At 34.7% G+C, this 21,471-nt stretch overlaps 1 protein-coding gene across 1 annotated transcript; it reads left to right on the plus strand.

Annotated features, from left to right (window-relative positions):
• The first annotated feature begins 6,188 nt into the window (after positions 1 to 6,188).
• Positions 6,189 to 20,581, plus strand: LOC144237920 (olfactory receptor 4F21-like). Its single transcript, XM_077771634.1, has 3 exons — positions 6,189 to 6,230; positions 16,171 to 16,272; positions 19,610 to 20,581. Exon 3 carries the CDS (start codon positions 19,643 to 19,645, stop codon positions 20,579 to 20,581), a length of 939 nt encoding a protein of 312 aa, XP_077627760.1. The 5' UTR covers positions 6,189 to 6,230; positions 16,171 to 16,272; positions 19,610 to 19,642.
• The last annotated feature ends 890 nt before the right edge of the window (positions 20,582 to 21,471 follow it).

The raw sequence follows: 21,471 nt of genomic DNA on the forward strand, positions 1-21,471 counted from the left end.
GATGGGCATGGAGGAGGGCACTTGTGGGGATGAGCACTGGGTGTTATATGGAAACCAACTTGACAATAAACTATTAAAAATTTTTAAAAATATTTTTAATAAATAAAGATCACTGGTTCAAAGCATATATCTTAAAGTACAGATCTTGACTCTGCAGCATATCATCTTCAACCTGGTGCCTCAGTTGTAATTTTTACAGGCTATTCCAATGTTCTATCAGAGCAACAGCTCCCAGTTGTCAATGTATAATGGGAAAAATGTATAATAGGAAAAAGCAGATGTCTGAGACTGCCAGTATAACTCCCCAGCTTCTCTTCTTGTTATACTAGGATGTTCTCTGGTCCAGATATAATAGATGAAGTGTTGAATGATACATGAAGGATATCACTTACAAAAATGGAAGTATTGTTATCATGACATATCTCCTTTTTATATTCTAATACTTACAGAGTAAACATTCATATACTGCTGTAGGCTGTTTTTCATAGAACATAAACTCCAGATTCATTTACCATGAGCAAACTAGAATGACAAAGTAGATCCTGCTAACATTCTATGATCCATTTTCTAATAAATACCACCAGGAAGAGATCCAGTTAGTGTATTTCATGGAGATTTGACCATGTCATTTGTTCCTGTTACTCCTATCTTTTCTTTCCCCCTCCTCATATCTCTCTCATTGTATGTGTGTGTCTCTCTCTCCTTACGCCACCCCCTTTTACTGACAATGAAATACAGAATGGTTATAGACCACTTCCTAATACTTTCTTTCCAATAACCAGAAATTTAAATTGTATAACATTATAATAAAGGAAAATTATAAACTAATCTGTATACCCCTCAACACAAATACAAAAATCTAAAAGGTAATAACAAAATAAAAACAGTGATTTTAAGTAAAACACCAGGATACATTAAGTTTACCCCAGAATACAACCTTGTTTAAACATTTGGAAATCAACGAAAGGAATTCACCATATGAAGATTACAAAGGGAGAAAACCATACTAACATTTTTATAGATACAGAAAAGGCACTCTAATCAAAGGTATACTGGGTTGAATAGTGTCCCCCACAAAATTTATGTCCACCCAGAACCTCAGAATATGACCTTATTTGGAAATAGAATTTTTGTAAATGTAATTAAAGGATCAAGATAATATCATACTGAACTAGGATGGACTTTAAATCTAATAGGTGTCCTTATAAGAGATGGGAAAGGACACAAGGAGACACAAGGAAAGAGGCTATGTGAAGACTTAAAGGAAGAGACTAAAATTGAATTGTTACAAGCCAAGGAATGCCAGGAATCACCAAAAACTGGAAAAAGCAAAGACAAATTCTCACCTAGAGTCTTTAGTGGGTATGTGGGCCTGCCAGCTCCTTGATTTTGGGACTTCTTGACTCCAGAACCTCGAGAAAATAAATTCCTAGATTTTAAAGCCACCAAGGTTGTGGCAACTTTTTACAGCAGCCCCAGAAAAGTAGTATAGAAGGGATCTCATTCTGATAAATAGTATTTCCACAAAAACTATAGGACACATTGTAGGTAATGTAATATATTAGAGCTTTCCCTTGAGACCAGAAATATGTTCACATTCTTACAACTACTTCTATTTTGTAATTTACAAAGCGTTTCACAACAAAATATTTAGTATACCATTGCCTATTTCTTTCAATAAATGACAAAATAAATGAGATTTAAGAAGTGTTGAGGAATACAACAAAATATAAAGATAGTTTCTGAAGTGTTTTAAAAGCAAAAAACCATAAGCAACAAAAGTTGAGCTGTTATCAAAGCAACACCAAAATGACAAGATTTTCAAAAACACAGACTATGTCTTAAAATTAACTGAAGCCTACGATGTATCAGGAAGGAAGTATGTATAGCACTCACATCATTTTGAATTGAAAATATAATATGATTTGCAAAACACTAAGAAGGTAACCAACTTATGTAAGGCAGGGTATTTCAACCTCAGAACCACTAACATTTGGGGGACTCTAAATCTCTGTTGTGGGGAGCTGTTCTATATGTTGTGGGATATTTGGCAGTAGTTCTCACCTATATCCAATAGACGCCAGTAGTAGCAAAGCTTACCCCCCACATTGGGACAAGCAAAAATATTTTCAGACATTCCCTAAGGGATATAATTATCCTGGTTTGAGAATCACTATTTTAAAAGTAATTATGGATTTTCACTCAGTTTGTTCTTATGGAGCTCATGTTACATGCTAACTTCAAGCATTTAGTCAGTACTAACAACTGGCAACAAGTCAAATATGTCTTATCATAAGATTGCATCCAAATTATATGATTTGCATCCAAATTATCAAAGAAGAAGTCAAACTTTAACTATTCACAGATGACTTGATACCCTATATAGAAAACCCAAAAGACTCCACCAAAAATTGCTGGAAATGATACACAAATTCAGTAAAGTCACAAAACACAAAATGAACATATAGAAATCTGTTGCATTTCTATACACCAATAATGAAGTAGCAGAAACAGAAATCAAGGAATTGATCCCAATTACAATTTCCCCAAAAACCATAAGATACCTAGGAATAAATCCAACCAACAAGGTAAAAGATACATGTTCTGGAAACTATAAAACACTGATGAAAGAAATTGAAGATGACACAAAGAAACAGAAAGACATTCCATGCTCAAAGATTGGAAAAACAAATATTGTTAAAATGTCTATACTACCCAAAGCAATTTACATATTTAATGTAATTTCTATCAAAATACCACTAGCATTTTTCACAGAGCTAGAACAAACAATCCTAAAATTTGTAAGGAACCATAAAAGACCCCAAATAGCCAAAGCAATCTTGAAAAAGAAAAGCAAAGCTAGAGGCACCACAATTCCAGACTCCAAGTTTTATTACAGAGTTTTAATGATCAGGATAGTATGATAACTGGCATAAAAAGAGACACATGGATCAAGGGAAGAGACAAGAAAACCCAGAAATGGACACAACTATATGGCCAACTGATCTTTGACAAAGCAGGAAAAAAGATCCAATGGAAAAAAAGACTGTCTCCAACAAATGATATTGGGAAAACTGGACAGCAACATGCAAAAGAATGAAACTGTTATATCAAACACAAAAATAAATTCAAAATGGATAGAAGACCTAAATTGGAGACCTGAAACCATCAAAACCCTAGAGGACACCATAGACAATAACCTCTTTGACACCAGCTGTTACCAACTTCTTACTTTAATTAAGCAAAAAGACAACATAGAGAATGGGAGAAGTATCTGAAAATTCTGTATCTAATATAAATATCCAGTACATACAAAGAACTCATATAACTCAACAGCAAAAAATAAGAATAATAATAATACAATAATTTTAAAATGGGCAAAGGACCTAAATAGACATTTATCAAAAGAAAACATATAAGTGGCCAAAAGGTACACAAAAAAGTGCTAAACATCAGTAATTATCAGGGAAATGCAAATCAAAATCACAATGATGTATTGTCTCATACATTACAGTGGTTATTATTTAAAAAAAAAAGAAAACAAGTGTTGGCAAAAAAAAATGTGGAGGAAATGGAATTCTTATACAATGTTGGCTGGCAAGTAAATTGGTATAGTCATATGGAATATAGTATGGAAGTTCTTCAAAAAAATTAAGAATGGAACTACCTTATTATCTAGCAATCCCCCTTTCTGTGTATATATACAAAGGAAATAAAATCAATGTCTTTCATTTCAGAGAGATGTCTACACTCCTACTTTAATTGCAGCATTGTTCACAATAGCCAAGATATGGAAATAATCCATTGTCCATCTAAGGATGAATGGATAAAGAAAATGTTATATATATAAAATGTTATTAAAAATGTTGTTATATAGGGGCACCTGGGTGGCTTAGTCGGTTAGGCGTCCGACTTTCGCTTAGGTCATGATCTCGCGGTTCGTGGGTTTGAGCCCCGCGTCGGGCTCTGTGCTGACTGCCAGCTCAGAGCCTGGAGCCTGTTTCAGTGTGTGACTCCCTCTCTCTCTGACCCTCCCCTGCTCATGCTGTCTCTCTCTCTCTCCTAGAAATAAATTTTAAAAAAATGTTGTTATATATCACATATATAAGAAAATGTTATATATGTAAAATGTTATTAAAAACATCAATAACATTTTATATATATAACATTTTCTTTATCCATTCATCCTTAGATGGACAATGGATTATTTCCATATCTTGGCTATTGTGAACAATGCTGCAATTAATGTAGGAGTATTTTATATATAAATATATATATTTAAGAAATATAAATAAGAAAATGTTATATATATAAAATGTTATTAAAAATGTTATTATATATACATATATATCTCATATATATAAGAAAATGTTATATATATAAAATGTTAAACATCAATAACATTTTATATGTATAACATGTTCTTATATAATAAGAAATATATATAATATATATATAATATTACAGAGCCTCAGAAAAGAAGGTAATCTTGTCATATACAACAGCATGGATGTACCTGGAGGACATTATGCTAACTGAAACAAGTCAGTCAAAGAAGTAGAAATGTTACATGATTACACTTACATGAAGTGTTCAAATATCAAGTCATAAAATAAGACAGTAAAATGGTGATTTTCAGCGGCTGAAGGGAAGGGGAAATTAAAAGCTGCTATTCAAAACTTTTCATTTACACAAAACGGTGAGTTCTAGAGGTGTCTCTTGTTAAGTATTCTTACCACAATTAAAAAAAATAACTCTACCTTTGACATCCTTGATGGTGGCACTAATTTCTACAATTCTGGAAATCATTATTACATATATGTTAACTAGCTTGGATTTAAATTTTGAAAAAGTAAAGAAAACCTGCCTACAGGAGACTAACTTCACTTAAGGATATACAGTCTCAAAATAAAAGTATGGAAAAAGATACTCCATGCAAATGGAAACCAAAAAAGAGCAGTGGTAGCTATACTTAAATAAGATGAAATAAACTTCAAGTCCAAATGTATAACAAGAAACCAAAAAAAGGTAATTATGTAATGACAAAGGGATTTATTTATCAAGAAGCTATAACAATCATATAGATATGTACAGAACATCAGAACACCTAGATTATGCAAATACTAACAGATATGAAGGGACAAGTAGACAATACAAAAACAATAGTAAAATTTAAGACCCCCATTTTCACTCAGGCAAAATCAATTAGAAAACACTGAACATGAACCATACTTTAGACCAAAGAGACCAAACAGACATATACAGAACATTCATTAGAGGAACAGAACACAAATTCTCAAGTGCACATGAAACATTCTCCAGGATCGATCATATATCAGGTTACATAACAAAGCTAAACAAATTTGAAAATATTGACGTAATACCAAATGTCTGTTCTAGCAACAATGATCTGGTCAGATCAATAATAGGAGAAAAACTGAAGAAATTACAAATACATGTAATTAAAAATTTTTTTAATGTTTTATTTCTGAGAGAGAGAGACAGCGTGAGCAGGAGAGGGTCAGAGAGAGAGTGAGATACAGGATCTGAAGCAGGCTCCAGACTCTGAGCTAGCTGTCAGCACAGAGGCCGATGCAGGGCTCGAACCCATGAACCATGAGATCATGACCTGAGCTGAAGTCGGATGCTTAACCGACTGAGTCACCCAGGTGCCCCAAAATACATGTAATTTAAACAACATAATCCTGATCAATCAATGGGTCAAAGAAGAAACAAATGGAAAAATCAGAAACTATTTTTAAACAAATGAAAATGGAAATACAACATAGCAAAACCTATGTGTTGCTGCAAATGTAGTCCTCGGAAGAAAATCTATTGTGATAAATGCATTAAGGAAAAAGAAGGATCTCAAATAAACCACCTCACTTTACACTCAAGAGAACCAGGAAAAGAACAAGTTAAGTCCAAATTTAGCATAAGGAAAGAAACTAAAAAGATCAGAACAGAAATAATGGGATAGATCCCAGAAAAACAATAGAAAAAAATCAACAGATATAGAGAAATCCTCTTTTTTTCAGTTTACCTTTATGCAGTTTCAGTTGCCTGTGGTCAACCATGGTCTGGAAACAGATGATGCTCCTTTGATGACTCACCAGAATGTTAACAGTAGCCTAGCACTATGTCACAATGCCCATGTACATCATTCACCCCACTCCATCTCATAACATAGGCATTTTATCATCTCATCAGCATAAGAACAAGAAGAGTGGGTAAGATACAACAAAATATTTTGAAAGAAAGAGAATACATTCACACAACTTTCATTACAATATGTTTTTATAACTGCCAAGTTAATATTTATTGTTATTAATATCTTATTCTGCCAAATTAGTAAATTAAACTTTATCATAGGTATGTATTCACAGAAGAACACATAATACATTTAGGGTTTGGCACTACCTACAGTTTCAGGCATCCACAGGGGCTCTTGGACAAATCTCCCATAGAGGAGGGGGGCCTACTGTCTGAGATTCTTTTTCCAGATTTATTGAGAAATAAGTGACATTCATCATCTTACATAGACACAGTAAAAAAGAAAAAACAATTCTCTTTGTGATGAGAACTTAGGCTTTACTGTTTTAACTTTCCTACATATCAACAGTTATAAAAATATATTTCATGTCTTGGCTATTGCAAATAATGTTGCTATAAATGATGGGGTGCAGATGTCTTTTAAAGCTAGTTTTTATTTCCTTTGGTATATTCCCAGAAATGGAACTGCTGGATCACACAATAGTTCTACTTTTAATTTTCTGAGGAAATTCCATACTGTTTTCATAATGGAGTTACCAATTTATAATCCCAACAACCAATTTACAATATATCAATAATGTACAATGTTCCCTTTTCTCCATAGCCATACCAGCATTTATTTCTTGCATCATTATTATTATTGTCATTCTAACAGGCATGAGGAGATATAACATTGTGGTTTTAATTTGCTTTTCCACAATGACTAGCAATGAGCATTATTTGTGTACCTGTTGGCCATTTGTACATCTTTGGAAAAATGTCCACACAACACCTTTGTTCATTTTTTATTGGAATATTTGGGTTTTTTTGCTTTTGAGCTGTTCATAGATTTTTAGTATCACCCTCTTATCAGATACGTGGTGTGCAATTTCCCATCCATAAGTTGTCTTTACTCTTTGTTGATGGTTTCTTTTGCTATCCAGAAGCTTATTTGTTTGATGTAGTCCCACATGTTTGTTTTTGACTCATGTTTGTTATGCTTTACGTATGATTTCCAAAAACTCATTACCAAGACCATATCTAGGAGCTTTTTTCCTAAGTTTTCCTCTATGACTCTCATAGTTTCAGGTCTTATGTTTAACCTATTTAGAGTTAATATCACTGTCTTTTTTCCACTAACTATTCTTGGTTCTTATTTCAAATACTAGGTGAATATATATGGCTGGCTTTCTTTCTAGGTTCTTAATTCTTGTCCATTACTTTGTCTATTTTTATGCTAATACCAATTTGTTTTAGAAGGCTACATAAGAATGTGCTAACAAGTACAAACTCTGTCCTTTAATGCCAACATGTGGGTACCGAGGGAGAGGCGGAGAGAAATAACAGGGTAGAGGGAACTGCCCCTGAAGAGAAGTACCAGTTTCACCATGCCACTGGTTTTGGATTCTTTGAGGACTTACCCTGTTCTCTGACTATTCTTTCACTGGGAACTGCACCTCTGTGAAATTGTGCCCTATAAAAGACAGGACAGGGTCAGGGAGCAGAAGGTGGAGCAAGAAGAGAAAATAAACCATGGACCAAATTCTTTCTCTCCTTCTTTCTTCTGTGTGGGCAGCACACAGGAGTGGAACTGTCTTTCTGGGACAAAAGACATCAGACACTGTACAAAGAGGCTCTACTCTGGAGGAGGGGGCCAGATCCATGCTCTGCTGGGTCCTTTATGATTTCAAGTTTTGAATCCCAACCACACACCAAAGGTAAAATGCAGCAAATCTGTCCTGCTTGGTGCACTGACAGCCCACACTATTCTATGAGGGCTTCCTGAATTGTGTGGGCTGTGAGATACCCTGTCCGCGGATCAGAGAGTGGGGTGGCACCATGTTCCCCTGCAACATCTTCAACAACAACTTCAGAGAGCAACACTGCAGCCCCAGTGGAGGCAAGACCCACTCACACCAAACCCCACACCCTTGTGCCTGGCAACAGCATATTTAATGGGTCAAGACTGACTCTGAGCCAGTGCAGCAGGCATCTACTCCAGAAGACTGGCAAAGGTAGTGCCCGCATACACCAAGGGTTACCTGAAGAGAGTGCTTCAAAGCATCACCTGCAGTTCTGGTGGAAGTAGGACCAGCCCTACTTTTTTTTTTCCTTTCTTCGTTTTTTTCTTAAGTTTATTTATTTATTTTTAAAGAAAGAGAGCATATAAGCGAGGGGTGTATAGGGAGAGAGAGGGAGAGAGAGAGTCCTAAGCAGGCTCTACACTGTCAGCATAGACCCTGATGTAGGGCTAGAACTCACAAACTGTGAGATCCTGGACCTGAGCCGAAATCAAGAGTCAGACACTTAACCAACTGAGCTACCCCGGTGCCCCACTTTCTCCTTTTCCTTTGGAATCAGGCTCATAGATTTTTGATTGTTAGTGTTTTTATTTTCCTTTTCTCCTTCCTTCCTTCCTTCCTTTCTTCCTTTCTTTCTTTCTTTCTTTCTTCTTTCTTTCTGTTGTAGTTTATTTGGATCTGCCTTCTTTTCTTCTTTTTCTTTTTTCCTCCCTTTTTTTGGAACCAGGCTTATAGTTTTTGATTGTCTGTTTGAATTTTTTGTTCGTTTTTGTTTTCTCTTTCTTTGGATCAGGGTTGTTGTTGTTTTGTTTTTGGTTTTGGTTTTTTTTTGGCTTATTTTAACAAATCAAAGCACAGCTAGTTTAAAGTCCAAACACTCCCCATTAGAAGCAAGAAGAGCTTTTCAGAGGGCTGACCAGTGAGAAAGAGCAGCCAAAACACAAGAGTGCACACAGCATACATCAGATGATTCCTGAAGTGCCAGGCTCTGAACAGTGTATGATTCCTTTTTTAATATACCATTCTCTCAGGTGCAGGAAACATAAGCTTTAAAAATGCACAAAAGACAGAAACATAGTCAAAATGACAAGATGGATGAATTTCCCCCCAAAAAAAGGTCAAGAAGAAATCATAGCCAGGGACTTGTTCAATACAGATAAAAGGAATATATATGAACAAGAATTTAGAACAACAGTCATAAGACTACTAGCTGAGATTTTTAAAAACCATAGAAGACACAAGAGAAACCCTGGCTACAGAGATCAAACTCTAAAAATTAGTCAGGCTGAAATTTTTTAAATGCTATAACTGACATGCAAAACCGACTGGATATAGTCACAATGAGGACTGAAGAAGAAGTGAGAATAAGTGATAAAGAAAATAAAGTTATGGAAAATAATTAAATTGAAAATAAGAGGAAAGAAAACTATTAGATCACAAAGGGAGACTTAAAGAACTCAGTGATTTCATAACGTGAAATAATATTCATATTATAGGAGTCCCAGAAGACAAAGCATAAAAGGGAGCAGAAAGTTTATTTGAACAAATTATAGCTGAGAACTTCCCAAGGTAAGAGGCATTCAAGTCCAAGAGGCACAGAGAATTCCCCTTAAAATCAACACAAACAGATAAACACTACAACATACCATAGTGAAAACTTGCCAAATACAAAGATAAAGAGAGATATCTGAAAGCAGCTGGGCACAAAAGGTCCTTAACCTACGAGGGTAGACATTTAAGTTAGCAGCAGATTTGTCCACTGAAACTTGGCAGGCCAGAAGGGAGTGGCAGGAAATATTCAATGTGTTGAATGGGAAAAATATGCAGCTAAGAATTCTTTATCCAGCAAGGTTGTCCTCTGATTAGAAGGAGAAATAAAGAGTTTTCAAGATAAGCAAAACTAAAGGAATTCATGACGACTAAAGTCAGCCCTGCAAGAAATTTTAAGGGGGACTATTTTAGTGAAGGAAAAAAAAAAAAAAAAAAAAAAAAAAAAAAAAAAAAAAAAGCAACCAAAGATTAGAAAGGAGCAGAGAACATCACCAGACATCAACTCTTCAGGTAACACAATGGCACTAAATTCACATCTTTCAATAATCAGTCTGAATGTAAATGGACTAAATGCTCCAATCAAAAGACATAGGGTATCAGAATGGATTAAAAAATAAGATCTATTTATATGTTGCCTGTAAGAGACTTATTTTAGACCTAAAGTCACCTCCAGATTGAAAGTGAGGGGACGGACAATAATTTATCATCCTAATGGGCATTAAAGGAAAGTGAGAATAGACATTCTTATATAAGACAAACTAGATTTTAAAACAAAGACTATAACAAGAGATGAAGAATGGCATTATACAAGAAGAGCTAACAATTGTAAATATTTATGCCCCAACTTAAAAGAATCTAAATATATAAATCAATTAATAACAAACATAAAGAAACTTCATTGATAATAATACAATAATAGTAGGGGACTTTAACACCCCACCTACAACAATGAACAGAATCACCTAAGCAGAAACAATGGTATTGAATGACACTGGACAGGATGGACTTAACAGATATATTCAGAATATTTCATCCTAAAGCAGCAGAATACACATTCTTTTTGAGTGTACATGGAACATTCTTCAGACTAGGTCACATACTGGGTCACAAATCAGCCCTCAACAAGTATAAAAAGATCAAGATAAGGGGCGCCTGGGTGGCTAGTCGGTTAAGCTCCGACTTTCACTTAGGTCATGATCTCACGGTTTGTGGGTTCGAGCCCCGTGTCGGGCTCTGTGCTGACTGCCAACTCAGAGCCTGGAGCCTATCTCAAAGTCTGTATCTCCCTCTCTCTCTGACCCTCCCCTGCTCACACTGTCTCTCTCTCTCCTAGAAATAAATAAAAATATTTAAAAAAAAAGATCAAGATAACACCATGCATATTTTCAGATCACAACACATACAATTTGAAGTCAACCACAAGAAAAAATTTGGAAAGCCCTCAAATACATGGAGATTAAAGAATATCCTACTAAAGAATAAATGGGTTAACCAGGAAATTAAAAAAAGAACTTAAAAAATACATGGAAGCAAATGAAAATGAAAAGACAATGTTCAAAAACTTTGGGATGCAGCAAAGGCAGTCTTAAGAGGGAAGCATATTGCAATTCAGGACTATCTCAAGAAGCAAGACAGGGGCGCCTGGGTGACTCAGTCTAAGCTTCTGACTTCAGATCCAGTCATGATCTCATGGTTCGTGGGTTCAAACCCCGCATCAGGCTCTGTGCTGACAGCTAGCTCAGAGCCTGGAGCCTGTTTCGGATGCTCTATCTCCCTGTCTCTTTGACCCTCCCCTGCTCACGCTGTCTCTCTCTCTCTCTCTCTCAGAAATAAATAAAACATTTTAAAAATTTTTTAAAAAAAAAGAAGCAAGACAGATTCCAAATACACAACCTAACTTTAAACCTAAAGGAGCAACAAATAAAGCCTAAAGCCAGCAGAAGGGAAATAATAAAGATTAGAACAGAAATAAATGATATAGAAAACAAAAACATTAGAACAAATCAACAAAACTAAGACTGGTTCTTTGAAAGAATAAACCAAATCGACAAATCCTTAGCTAGACTTATGGAAAAGAAGAGAAAAGGACCCAAGTAGATTAAAATCATGAATGAAACAGGAGAGATAACAACCAACACCACACAAATACAATTATAGTAGAATACTATGAAAAAATTATATGCCAACGAACTGGATAATCTGGAAGAAATGAAAAAATTTCTCAAAACACATACTGCCAAAACTGAAACAGGAAGAAATAAAAATTTTGAACAGACCCATAACTAAAAAAAAAACTGAATCATGGGGCCTCTCTCCCTCCCACCTTCTCTGCTTCTCTTTCTCAAAATAAATAAATGTTTTTTAAAAATAGAAATTGAATCAGTAATCAAAAACCTCCCACCAAACAAAAGTCCTGGGCCAGATTGCTTCCCAGGAGAAAACTACCAGATATTTAAGGAGTTAATACCTATTCTTCTCAAACTGTTTCAAAAAGTAAAAATGGAAAGAAAGCTTCCAAAATCATTCTATGAGGCCACCATTGCCTTGATTCCAAAACCAAAGATCCCACTAAAAAGGAGAATTACAAGACAATCTCCTTGATGAACATGAATGCAACAACTGTCAACAAGATACTAGCAAACTGAATTCAACAGTACATTAAAAGAATTATTTACCATTATCAAGTGAATACATTCCTGGGCTGCAGGAGTAGTTCAATAATCACAAATCAATGAATGTGATATGCCACATTTAAAAGAAAGGATTAGAACTATATGATCTTGTCAATACATGTAAAAAAAAAAAAAGCACTTGACAAAATACAGCATCCACTCTTGATAAAGACCCTCAACAAAGTAGGGATAGATGGAACATACCTCAACATCATAAAGGTCATAAATGAAAGACTCAAAGTAGATATCATCATCAATGGGGGAAAACTGAGAGCATTTCCACTACATTCAGGAACAAAACAAGGGCGTCCACACTCACCATTACTACTTAACATAGTACTGGAAGTCTTAGCCTCAGCAATCAGACAACAAAAAGAAATAAAGGCATACAAATCTGCAATAAAGAAGTCAAATTTTCACTACTTGCAGATGACATGATACTCTATGTAGAAAACCCAAAGACTCCATCATAATATTACTAGAACTAACATACGAATTCAGGAAAGTCACAAAATATAAAATCAATGTGCAGAAACTTGTTGCATCTCTACAAACCAATAACAAAGCAGCAGAAAAAGAAATCAAGGAATCAACCCTATTTACAATTGTACCAAAAACAATGTTACCTAGGAATAAACGTAACTGAAGAGGTAAAAGATCTGTACTCTGAAAACTTTAGAACATTTACGAAAAAAATGAAGAGGGGGAAAAAAGGAAAGCATTCCATGCCCATGGATTGGGGGCAAAAAAAAAAAAATTGTTAAAATATTGATCCTACCCAAAGCAATCTACACACTTAATGTAATTCCTATCAAAATACCACCAGCGCCTTTCAGAGAGTAGAAAAAACAATCCTAAAATGTGTATTGAACCACAAAAACTCTGAATAGCCAAAATAATCCTGAAAAAGAAAAACAAAGCTGAAGTCATCACAACTTTGCACTTCAAGCTATATTACAAAGCTGTAGTCATAAAGACAATATGGTACTTGCACAAAAACAGACACATAGATCAATGGAGCAGAATAGAGAACATAGAAATGGACCCACAACTATATGGTCAACTCATTTTCGTCAAAGCAGGATGGAATATTCAGTTAAAAAAGACAGTCTCTTCAACAAATAGTGTTGGAAACACTGGACAGCAACATGCAGAAGAATAAAACCATACTTACACCAGACAAAAAATAAATTCAAAATGGATGAAAGACCTAAATGTGAGACAGGAAGCCATCAAAATCCTAGAGGAGAAAACAAGCAGCGACCTCTTTGACCTCAGGCATAGCAATTTCTTACTAGACACATTGTCAACGGCAAGGGAAACAAAAACAAACAGGAACTATTGGGACTTCATCAAGATAAAAAGCATCTGCACAGCAAAGGAAACAATCAACAAAAGTAAAAGGCAGCCTATAATGGGACAAGATATTTGCAAATGACAAATGTGATGAAGGGTTAGTATCCAAAATCTATAAAGAACTTATCAAACTCAACACCCAAAAAAACAAACCACCCAATTAACAAATCGGTAGAAGACATGAATAGACATTTTTCCAAAAAAGACTTCCAGTTGGCTAACAGACACATGAAAAGATGCTCAACATCACTCATCATCAGTGAAATACAAATCAAAACCATGATTAGATACCACCTCACACCTGTCAGATGGCTAATATTAACAACACAAGAAACAATAAGTGTTGGGAAGGGTGTAGAGAAAAGGGAACCCTCTTGCACTACTAGTAGGCATGCAAACTAGTACAGCCACTCTGGAAAACAGAATGGAAGCTCCTCAAAAATCTAAAAATAGAACTACCCTAGATCCAATAATTGTACTATTAGGTATTTACCCAGGGGATACAAAAATACAAATTCAAAAAAGCATATGCTCCCCAGTGGTTATAGTAGCATTATCAACAACAACCAAAGTCTGGAGAGAGCCCAATCTCCATTGACTGATGACTGGATAAAGAAAGAGAGATATATACTCAGCAATCAAAAAGAATGAAATGTTGCCATTTGCAATGTGGATGGAGCTAGCTAGAACTATTATGCTATGTGAAATAACTCAATCAGAGAAAGACAAATACCATATGATTTATCAAATGTGAAATTTAAGAAACAAAATTGACGAATGTATGTGAAGTGGTGGGCATAGTAGAGAGTGAAATAAACCATAAGAGACTGTTAATGATAGAGAACAACCAATGCAGGGAGGTGAGTAGAAGATGAGCTAGATGGGTGATGCATACTAAGGAGGACACCTGTGATGAGTCCTGGGTGTTTTATGTGGGCGAATCACTGAATTCTACTCCTGAAACCAATATTGCACTGTATGTTAACTAAATTTTAAACAATAAGTAAATAATAAAAGCAAATTGAGTTGAAACTTCAAATGAGTTTGAGATCTCACAGGTTCTCAGATAACTCTTTACATCTCATCGTCATTTATATCTAAGTGTGGACCAGACTGGCAGAAGTAAAAACACAATGTCATAAACTTGGTGTTGATTTTTGTCAGCTGCTTTTTCTGCATCTCTTGAGATGATCATATGATTATCTTCTTTCATTCTATTAATCTGATTTATCATATTGATTGACTTGTATTTTTTTCAATCATCCTTTTGCATCCCAAGTATAAATCCAACTTGATCACAGTGAATGATTCTTTTAATGTGATACTGAATTTGTTTTGCTAGTATTTACTTCAAAAATTTTGCATCTATATTCATCAGATATATTGACCTGTACTTTTTCAGTAGTATAGGTATCAGAATTATGCTGTTCTCTTAGACTGTGTTTGGATGTGTTCCTTTCTCTTTAATTTTTTGGAAGAGTATGAGAAAGACTGGAGTCTTCTTTTGATAATTTTTTAAACCAAAAACCCTACATATTCACTTCACATTTGGCCCCACAAGTATGTACTCATTCCTGAGCACAATGTATCTGGAGGAATGATCTACATACAGGACTTCAGCTAACTTACTTTGCAACCTTCATCTTGAATATATATGAAGATGCTGAAGATTGATGTGAATGATTCTTCTACTATACCATCTTCTGCCTAACTTGCTTAATGTAGGATAATGCATACTTGCTTATTATGTAACAGGCCAAAGATTTTGTGGGCCATATGGTGTCTGCTACAAGTGTTCAACTCTACTTGTTATAGCTCAAAACACCATACACAATACACAAACAAATAGCTGTGTCTGTGTTCCAATAAATTTATTTAAGGAAGAGGCAGCAGTCCAAATTTGACCCATGGGTCATGATTTGCCAACACTTAGTCTAGAATAACATTATTAAGTTTTTATTTGTCCAACAATTTAGCATGGTCCAATAAGCCTTATGTTCAGTCATAATTCAGTATGTTTTAAGGAAAGAATAGTTACACAAATTGTCATTCATTCATTTGACACACTTTGTGATGAGTTTTATAATAGTAGATAAAAAGTGTTAAATGGAGACATCAGAAATGCTGATGGGAATGTCCCCCTTGCATAAAGCATCTTATTTGTTCTGGAAAAAAAAATATTGATACATAGGGTCTACTCTCTCCCACTCCATAAATGAGGGCATCTGCAACAATTGTTGAGGATTTCTCACTCAGTAAATCTAAGTAAGCTCATTTTCCCACATATCCTGTCTTAAATGAGTTATCATTCACATACCCAGGATATTAACTTGTGTAATATTCAAGAGATATTCTAACATCTTCCATTTTCCCTTACCTCCCATCACCAAGTAACTCTTCTATTTTTTTCTTAAGCCAATTAACATAACCATAGCCATTGTTCCCAGGAGAAAGCAATAAAAGCCTTGTTATTAGAAAGCTCAGAAACATCAGTAGGTCACTAACACCTAATGCTACTAAATTAACTGTATTTTCAGTGGAAAGAAACATATTTTGTCTGAGAGGTGATTACACTACAAAGCAGAAATCAAAATTATTGCATTTCTACAAATGCTGCTGCACACCCTAGAACAGACCAGGTAAGTTAGAAAAATATTCCTAATGTTGAACAATACCACAGCAATCTCTTTCTTTACTTCTTTCTTTTTTTCCACTTGCATACCTTCCTCTCGTCTGCAGTTATTCCAATGCTTTGAACACTGTTCTATTTTAATCAAAATATATACAAAACTATATTATACCTGAAGATATTTCAGAAATATCTGAAATGGCTGACATTTATTATGTCTATTTAGTGGGTTGGTATCTCAAAGATCTTTGATCAGTCATCACTTTATCATTTTATGTGATACTTCACATTTCTCACTCTGGGGACCAAATATGTTCAAGTATATCTTGCCCACCGAATTCGCACCCATTCTCCTAAGAGATTACATCATTGGAAATGAATCTCTGCCCTCATACTGGGGTAGTTCAGTTCCCTCCACTTGGCATATTTGATAAAACATTTGATGATGATAGCCAATGACTAAGTCAAGAATTAAAGGGAAAATGGTAAAAATGAATATGACTTTGTAGAACTCGTTTCCATCAGTTCTGAAGAGAACCTCTATTAGAAGCAATCTAAGATGGTTAAGAGTAGAGATTAAAAGACAAATTCATGAATATGGTATATCAGTGATAGGACACTGGCAAAATGAATTTTGAACAGCTTTGCTTCCTGTGTTTTCAGCCTTAGGATGGTTATAATTCCTCTTAGAGGAGGGCGAAATATTCAATCACTAAAGTCAAAAGACTTAAATTCTATCTGATTTTCTGCATCACCTACTTGAAAAATCTCCCTCCCATGTTGTGAATGTTAAAGTCAAAATATCTGGCAAGAATAGCAACCAACTCTTAGGGAACTCAGCTTTCAGAGAATCTCTGATTCTTTAATGTTCTTGAAGAAAGAAAAAGAACTAATTTTTTAACAGGTTTGAATTCACTCTACCCATGCTCCAAGCATGAACTCAGTATTCCAAGATAAACTAAATGTTAGAACAAATTTCTCATAAGTCTTGAACAAAAGATGGGGTATTCTTTAGATGATAGCTATAGTTGCGGTGAACATAGCCCAATGTATAAACTTGTCAAATCACTAAGTTATACACCTGATACTACTGTAGCATTGTATGTCAACTATACTCAAATTAGAAAGAAGAGAGAAGAAAATGGAAGGAAATAAAAAAACAGAGGCAGGGAAGGGAAGGGTAGTAAAGGGTAACAAAGGGAAGGGAAGGAAAAGAAAAAAGAGAAAAAGCAGGTTGATTACAACATAGTAGTATGCAGAGTTACTGGTAGGTCTGTATTCACTACACATTTTTAGCTTTTCTCTTTAGACAGATTTCCTCCATCTTTAATCTGTTTTAGAAACTATAAGGAAATATTAGGAACAATAAAATTTCAGTTGGCAAAAAAAGAGTGGCTTATATTAGTGCTTTTCTGTTATCAATATAGGGTCCGCCTGTTCCAAGTAACAAACTCACCAAAAATCTGTAAAATGCCATCCAGTTACCAATCATTTATATTCCTTGACCCAAAACTCATTTCACATACAATTAATTAATTCACATAAATTAATTAATATTAATTTACCATCCAGTTACCGATCATTTATATTCCTTGACCCAAACTCATTCACATATATTAATTTTCTTTAAACAAGAAAGCATGTACACTTCTCATTAAAATTAGGTGTAAAACCAAGGTTTTCTTCATAGTGCAGCCAGAAATTGTCATTTATTGACTGAAAAATGTTGGTTTAACAAGGACAAGTAAAACTATAAAATTAATACCAAAATTATAGTGATAAAAACAATTAATCTACTTATAACTATCACATATATCCATACTTCACTCCTTTCATAAATTTCACAACGTTATTTTTTCTTTTCTTGCCCCAGTTTCTCTTCTTGCTTTCATTTCATTTTTTATATATTGTTTTAAATGCTCATAAGTGTAGCTACCATCTATCAACATACAATGGTATTACAGTGTCATTGACTATATTCCCTATAATTTTCACTCCAGTGACTTATTCATTCCATACTTGTAAAGCTATATTTCCCAATTCCCTTTACCTCATTTTGCCCATCCCTCCGCACCCCACCCCCCAGCAACTACCAGGTTCTTCTCTATATTTATAGGTCTGTTTCTTCCTTCACATAATTTTTATTACATAATACATATTCCTTTGTAACCAATTTCTGTTACTTAGTAATTTAGTGGACACTTCAACAAATCTAAATTTGCATTATTTATGATGACCACACTCATGTTGGTATTAGTTCTATAAATTCCCCCTCCTGCATATTTTCTCATATCCTATCTTTTAAATGTACCTTTAATTTTTCATGTTAGATTAAATAATAAATGGACCCAAGTATATATTACATAAACATATCTTAAAATTATCTACTTATTCAAAGTGATAACAGATACTCCCCCTGAAAAAGTTGTTGGTAACAATTTTTCTCACCTTCAAATAGCATATAAGCTGAACTAAGCTTCAAATATTTGAAGACAAGCTCCCATGACCTTTATCATTAGTGACTTTCTGGGGTCCTGTAATTTTTAAATGCTCTTAGTGTACCATAACTAAATATTTTACCTCAGTGAAGACACTATTATTTCTCAGTTACATGTTTGAACTGCCACTCCTTAATCCTAGAACAGAACTTTCAAAAGCACAAAATCTCTCTCAATCCTAGCAAAGTACTGAAAAGCCCTTTTCCTGAGTCTGCTGACAGTTCAGGGTTTAGAGTTTCACTGATTTAAAGTACTTTTCAACTTTAAGTCATTGGTTGCAGCCACAATATTGGAAACAATCAGAGGACAAGCCTTTTTCATTTTAAACTATGATTCCCCTTATATTCAATTCTTTCACTCATTAGCAGATCACTAATCCATGAGTGATTATGCTTGAGATTTCATAGGTAGGAAGTAAAAGAATAATCAGAGAGTACATTCTACTAAAGAATGTGTGCACAAATATGATTAAGAGTTTTAACATTAAAATTATGGCTATTTATGACATGGAAGATGTCTTCTTGAATGTATATGGAGAAGACTGAAGAAGCCCAAACTATTGCACAATGAGCATGGTAAAGAAGCTCTCTACCAGGAGGTGTTACTCTTTGCTCCTAATTCCTTCACATTACCTGCCATATTCCCACGATTTCTTTCCTTTTCACTCTAGCCTAACTTTTGATTATCTCCTTTCTATTTATTTATTTTCCTTTCACCTGGCCTTTCTGTATGTGTTCTAACTTCAAAATTTGACACCTGCAACATATTTCTCACAAATTCATTGATGAGCAAAAACATAACAATGCTAAATTACCATATTCTCAATTCTTCCTTATTTTCTACCTTCAGAATACTTCAACGTCTTCCCTACTGAATGAGCCAATGGATGGAGCAAATGACTCTGTGGTGTCTGAATTTGTATTGATTGGTCTTTCAAATTCATGGGAGATGCATCTTTTTCTCTTTTGGTTCTTCTCTGTGTTCTACATGGGAATTATCCTGGGAAACCTCTTCATTGTGTTCACAGTTATCATTGACTCTCATTTACACACCCCCATGTACTTCCTATTGGCCAACCTCTCTCTTCTTGATCTAGGTCTGGCCTCTACCACAGTGCCCAAAATGATCTCTGATCTTTTCACTGACTGCAACACCATTTCCTTTCCTAAATGCATGATACAGATATTTTTTATTCATGTCATGGGTGGAGTTGAGATGGTGCTGCTCATAGCCATGGCCTATGACCGGTACACTGCAATCTGTAAACCCCTCCACTACCTGACCATCATGAGCCCCAAAATGTGTGTCTCCTTTGTACTGGCTGCCTGGATAGTGGGGATAATCCATGCTGTATCTCAGTTTGTTTTTGTCATAAACCTGCCCTTTTGTGGCCCTAATGAAGTAAATAGTTTTTACTGTGATTTTCCTCGGGTCATGAACCTTGCTTGTGTAGACACTTATAAGCTAGAGTTTGTAATCATTGCCAACAGTGGGTTTATATCCATGGCTACCTTCTTCTCTTTAATTATATCCTATATCTTCATTTTGGTCACTGTCTGGAAACGTTCTTCAAGGGATTTGTCCAAAGCATTTGTCACATTGTCAGCTCACATCACTGTGGTGATTTTGTTTTTTATGCCATGCATGTTTCTTTATGTGTGGCCTTTCCCTACATCATCACTGGATAAGTATTTGTTCATTGCCAACTTTGCTATCACCCCAATCTTGAATCCTGCCATCTATACATTAAGAAACAAAGACATGAGAGTGGCCATTAGAAGACTGGGCAAACAGATTGGGGATCTTACTGGGATTTCATAATGAATGAAGAAGATCTAGGTATCACGTGCTGCAGTCTCACCAAGGACACTGCATGTTACATGTCTGTTACGATTACTATGGTAAGAACTATTTGGGGAGATAGTTCAACAAGGTCCACCGGTAGAAACTGATTGTTGAGTCACAGGTGACATTATTTTTCTAACCACAGAAAATAAGTTGACTTCACCTACTTTCATCAGGAAAAGAGATGAGAAGAGAAAATTAAGCTAATTTGTAGGAATAAACTTAACATTCAAATACCGTTTTCTGGAACTTGTTAATTGTATTTACTCTGAATTATGATGATATACCTCAAACAACTGGTAAATATATATCATAGTAAATTTATAGATTTAATAGATAAAATGTGACTTTGAGTAAATCAAAATCAATAAATTCTGCTTTCTAATTCTTATTTTACTTTTAGTTTAACTTAGAATAGAAAGAAAATCAACTATTTGTTACTTATGTTAAGGATGCTCTTTTAGTTTTTTGTTTAGATTTGTCTGGTTGTAAGTACAGAGGGAAATTCTTTAACACTATGAATACTTGAAATAAATACAAACCAGAATTTCTGAACTTTTGTCTAGTATTCTAAAAATGAAGACTTAAATAAATTCATTTATCTTAACTTATTCTCAAAACAACAACAACAACAAAAGTAATAGCTGTTTCACAAAAGAATAATCACCCAAAGGTATCTTTTTAGAGATTCAGATTTCTTTCAAGATGGTTTCCTGGTCAGACAAAATATTTGCCTAAGAGTTTATATATATCTGAGTTTGATAGTCTTGGATAAATGTATGCTAAAATTTGTAAAGCATATTCAATTTAATTGAGCATTTATACATTTGGAATAAATTTTTTTTACAAATGGTTTATTGTCAAAT

Source organism: Crocuta crocuta, unplaced genomic scaffold, assembly GCF_008692635.1.
Source record: "Crocuta crocuta isolate KB4526 unplaced genomic scaffold, BGI_CrCroc_1.0 scaffold156, whole genome shotgun sequence".
NCBI classification, from domain to species: Eukaryota; Metazoa; Chordata; class Mammalia; order Carnivora; family Hyaenidae; genus Crocuta; species Crocuta crocuta.

Coding starts and splice junctions, on each gene's coding strand:
- LOC144237920 (XM_077771634.1), top strand. CDS start 19,643: ATGGATGGAGCAAATGACTCTGTGGTGTCTGAATTTGTATTGATTGGT.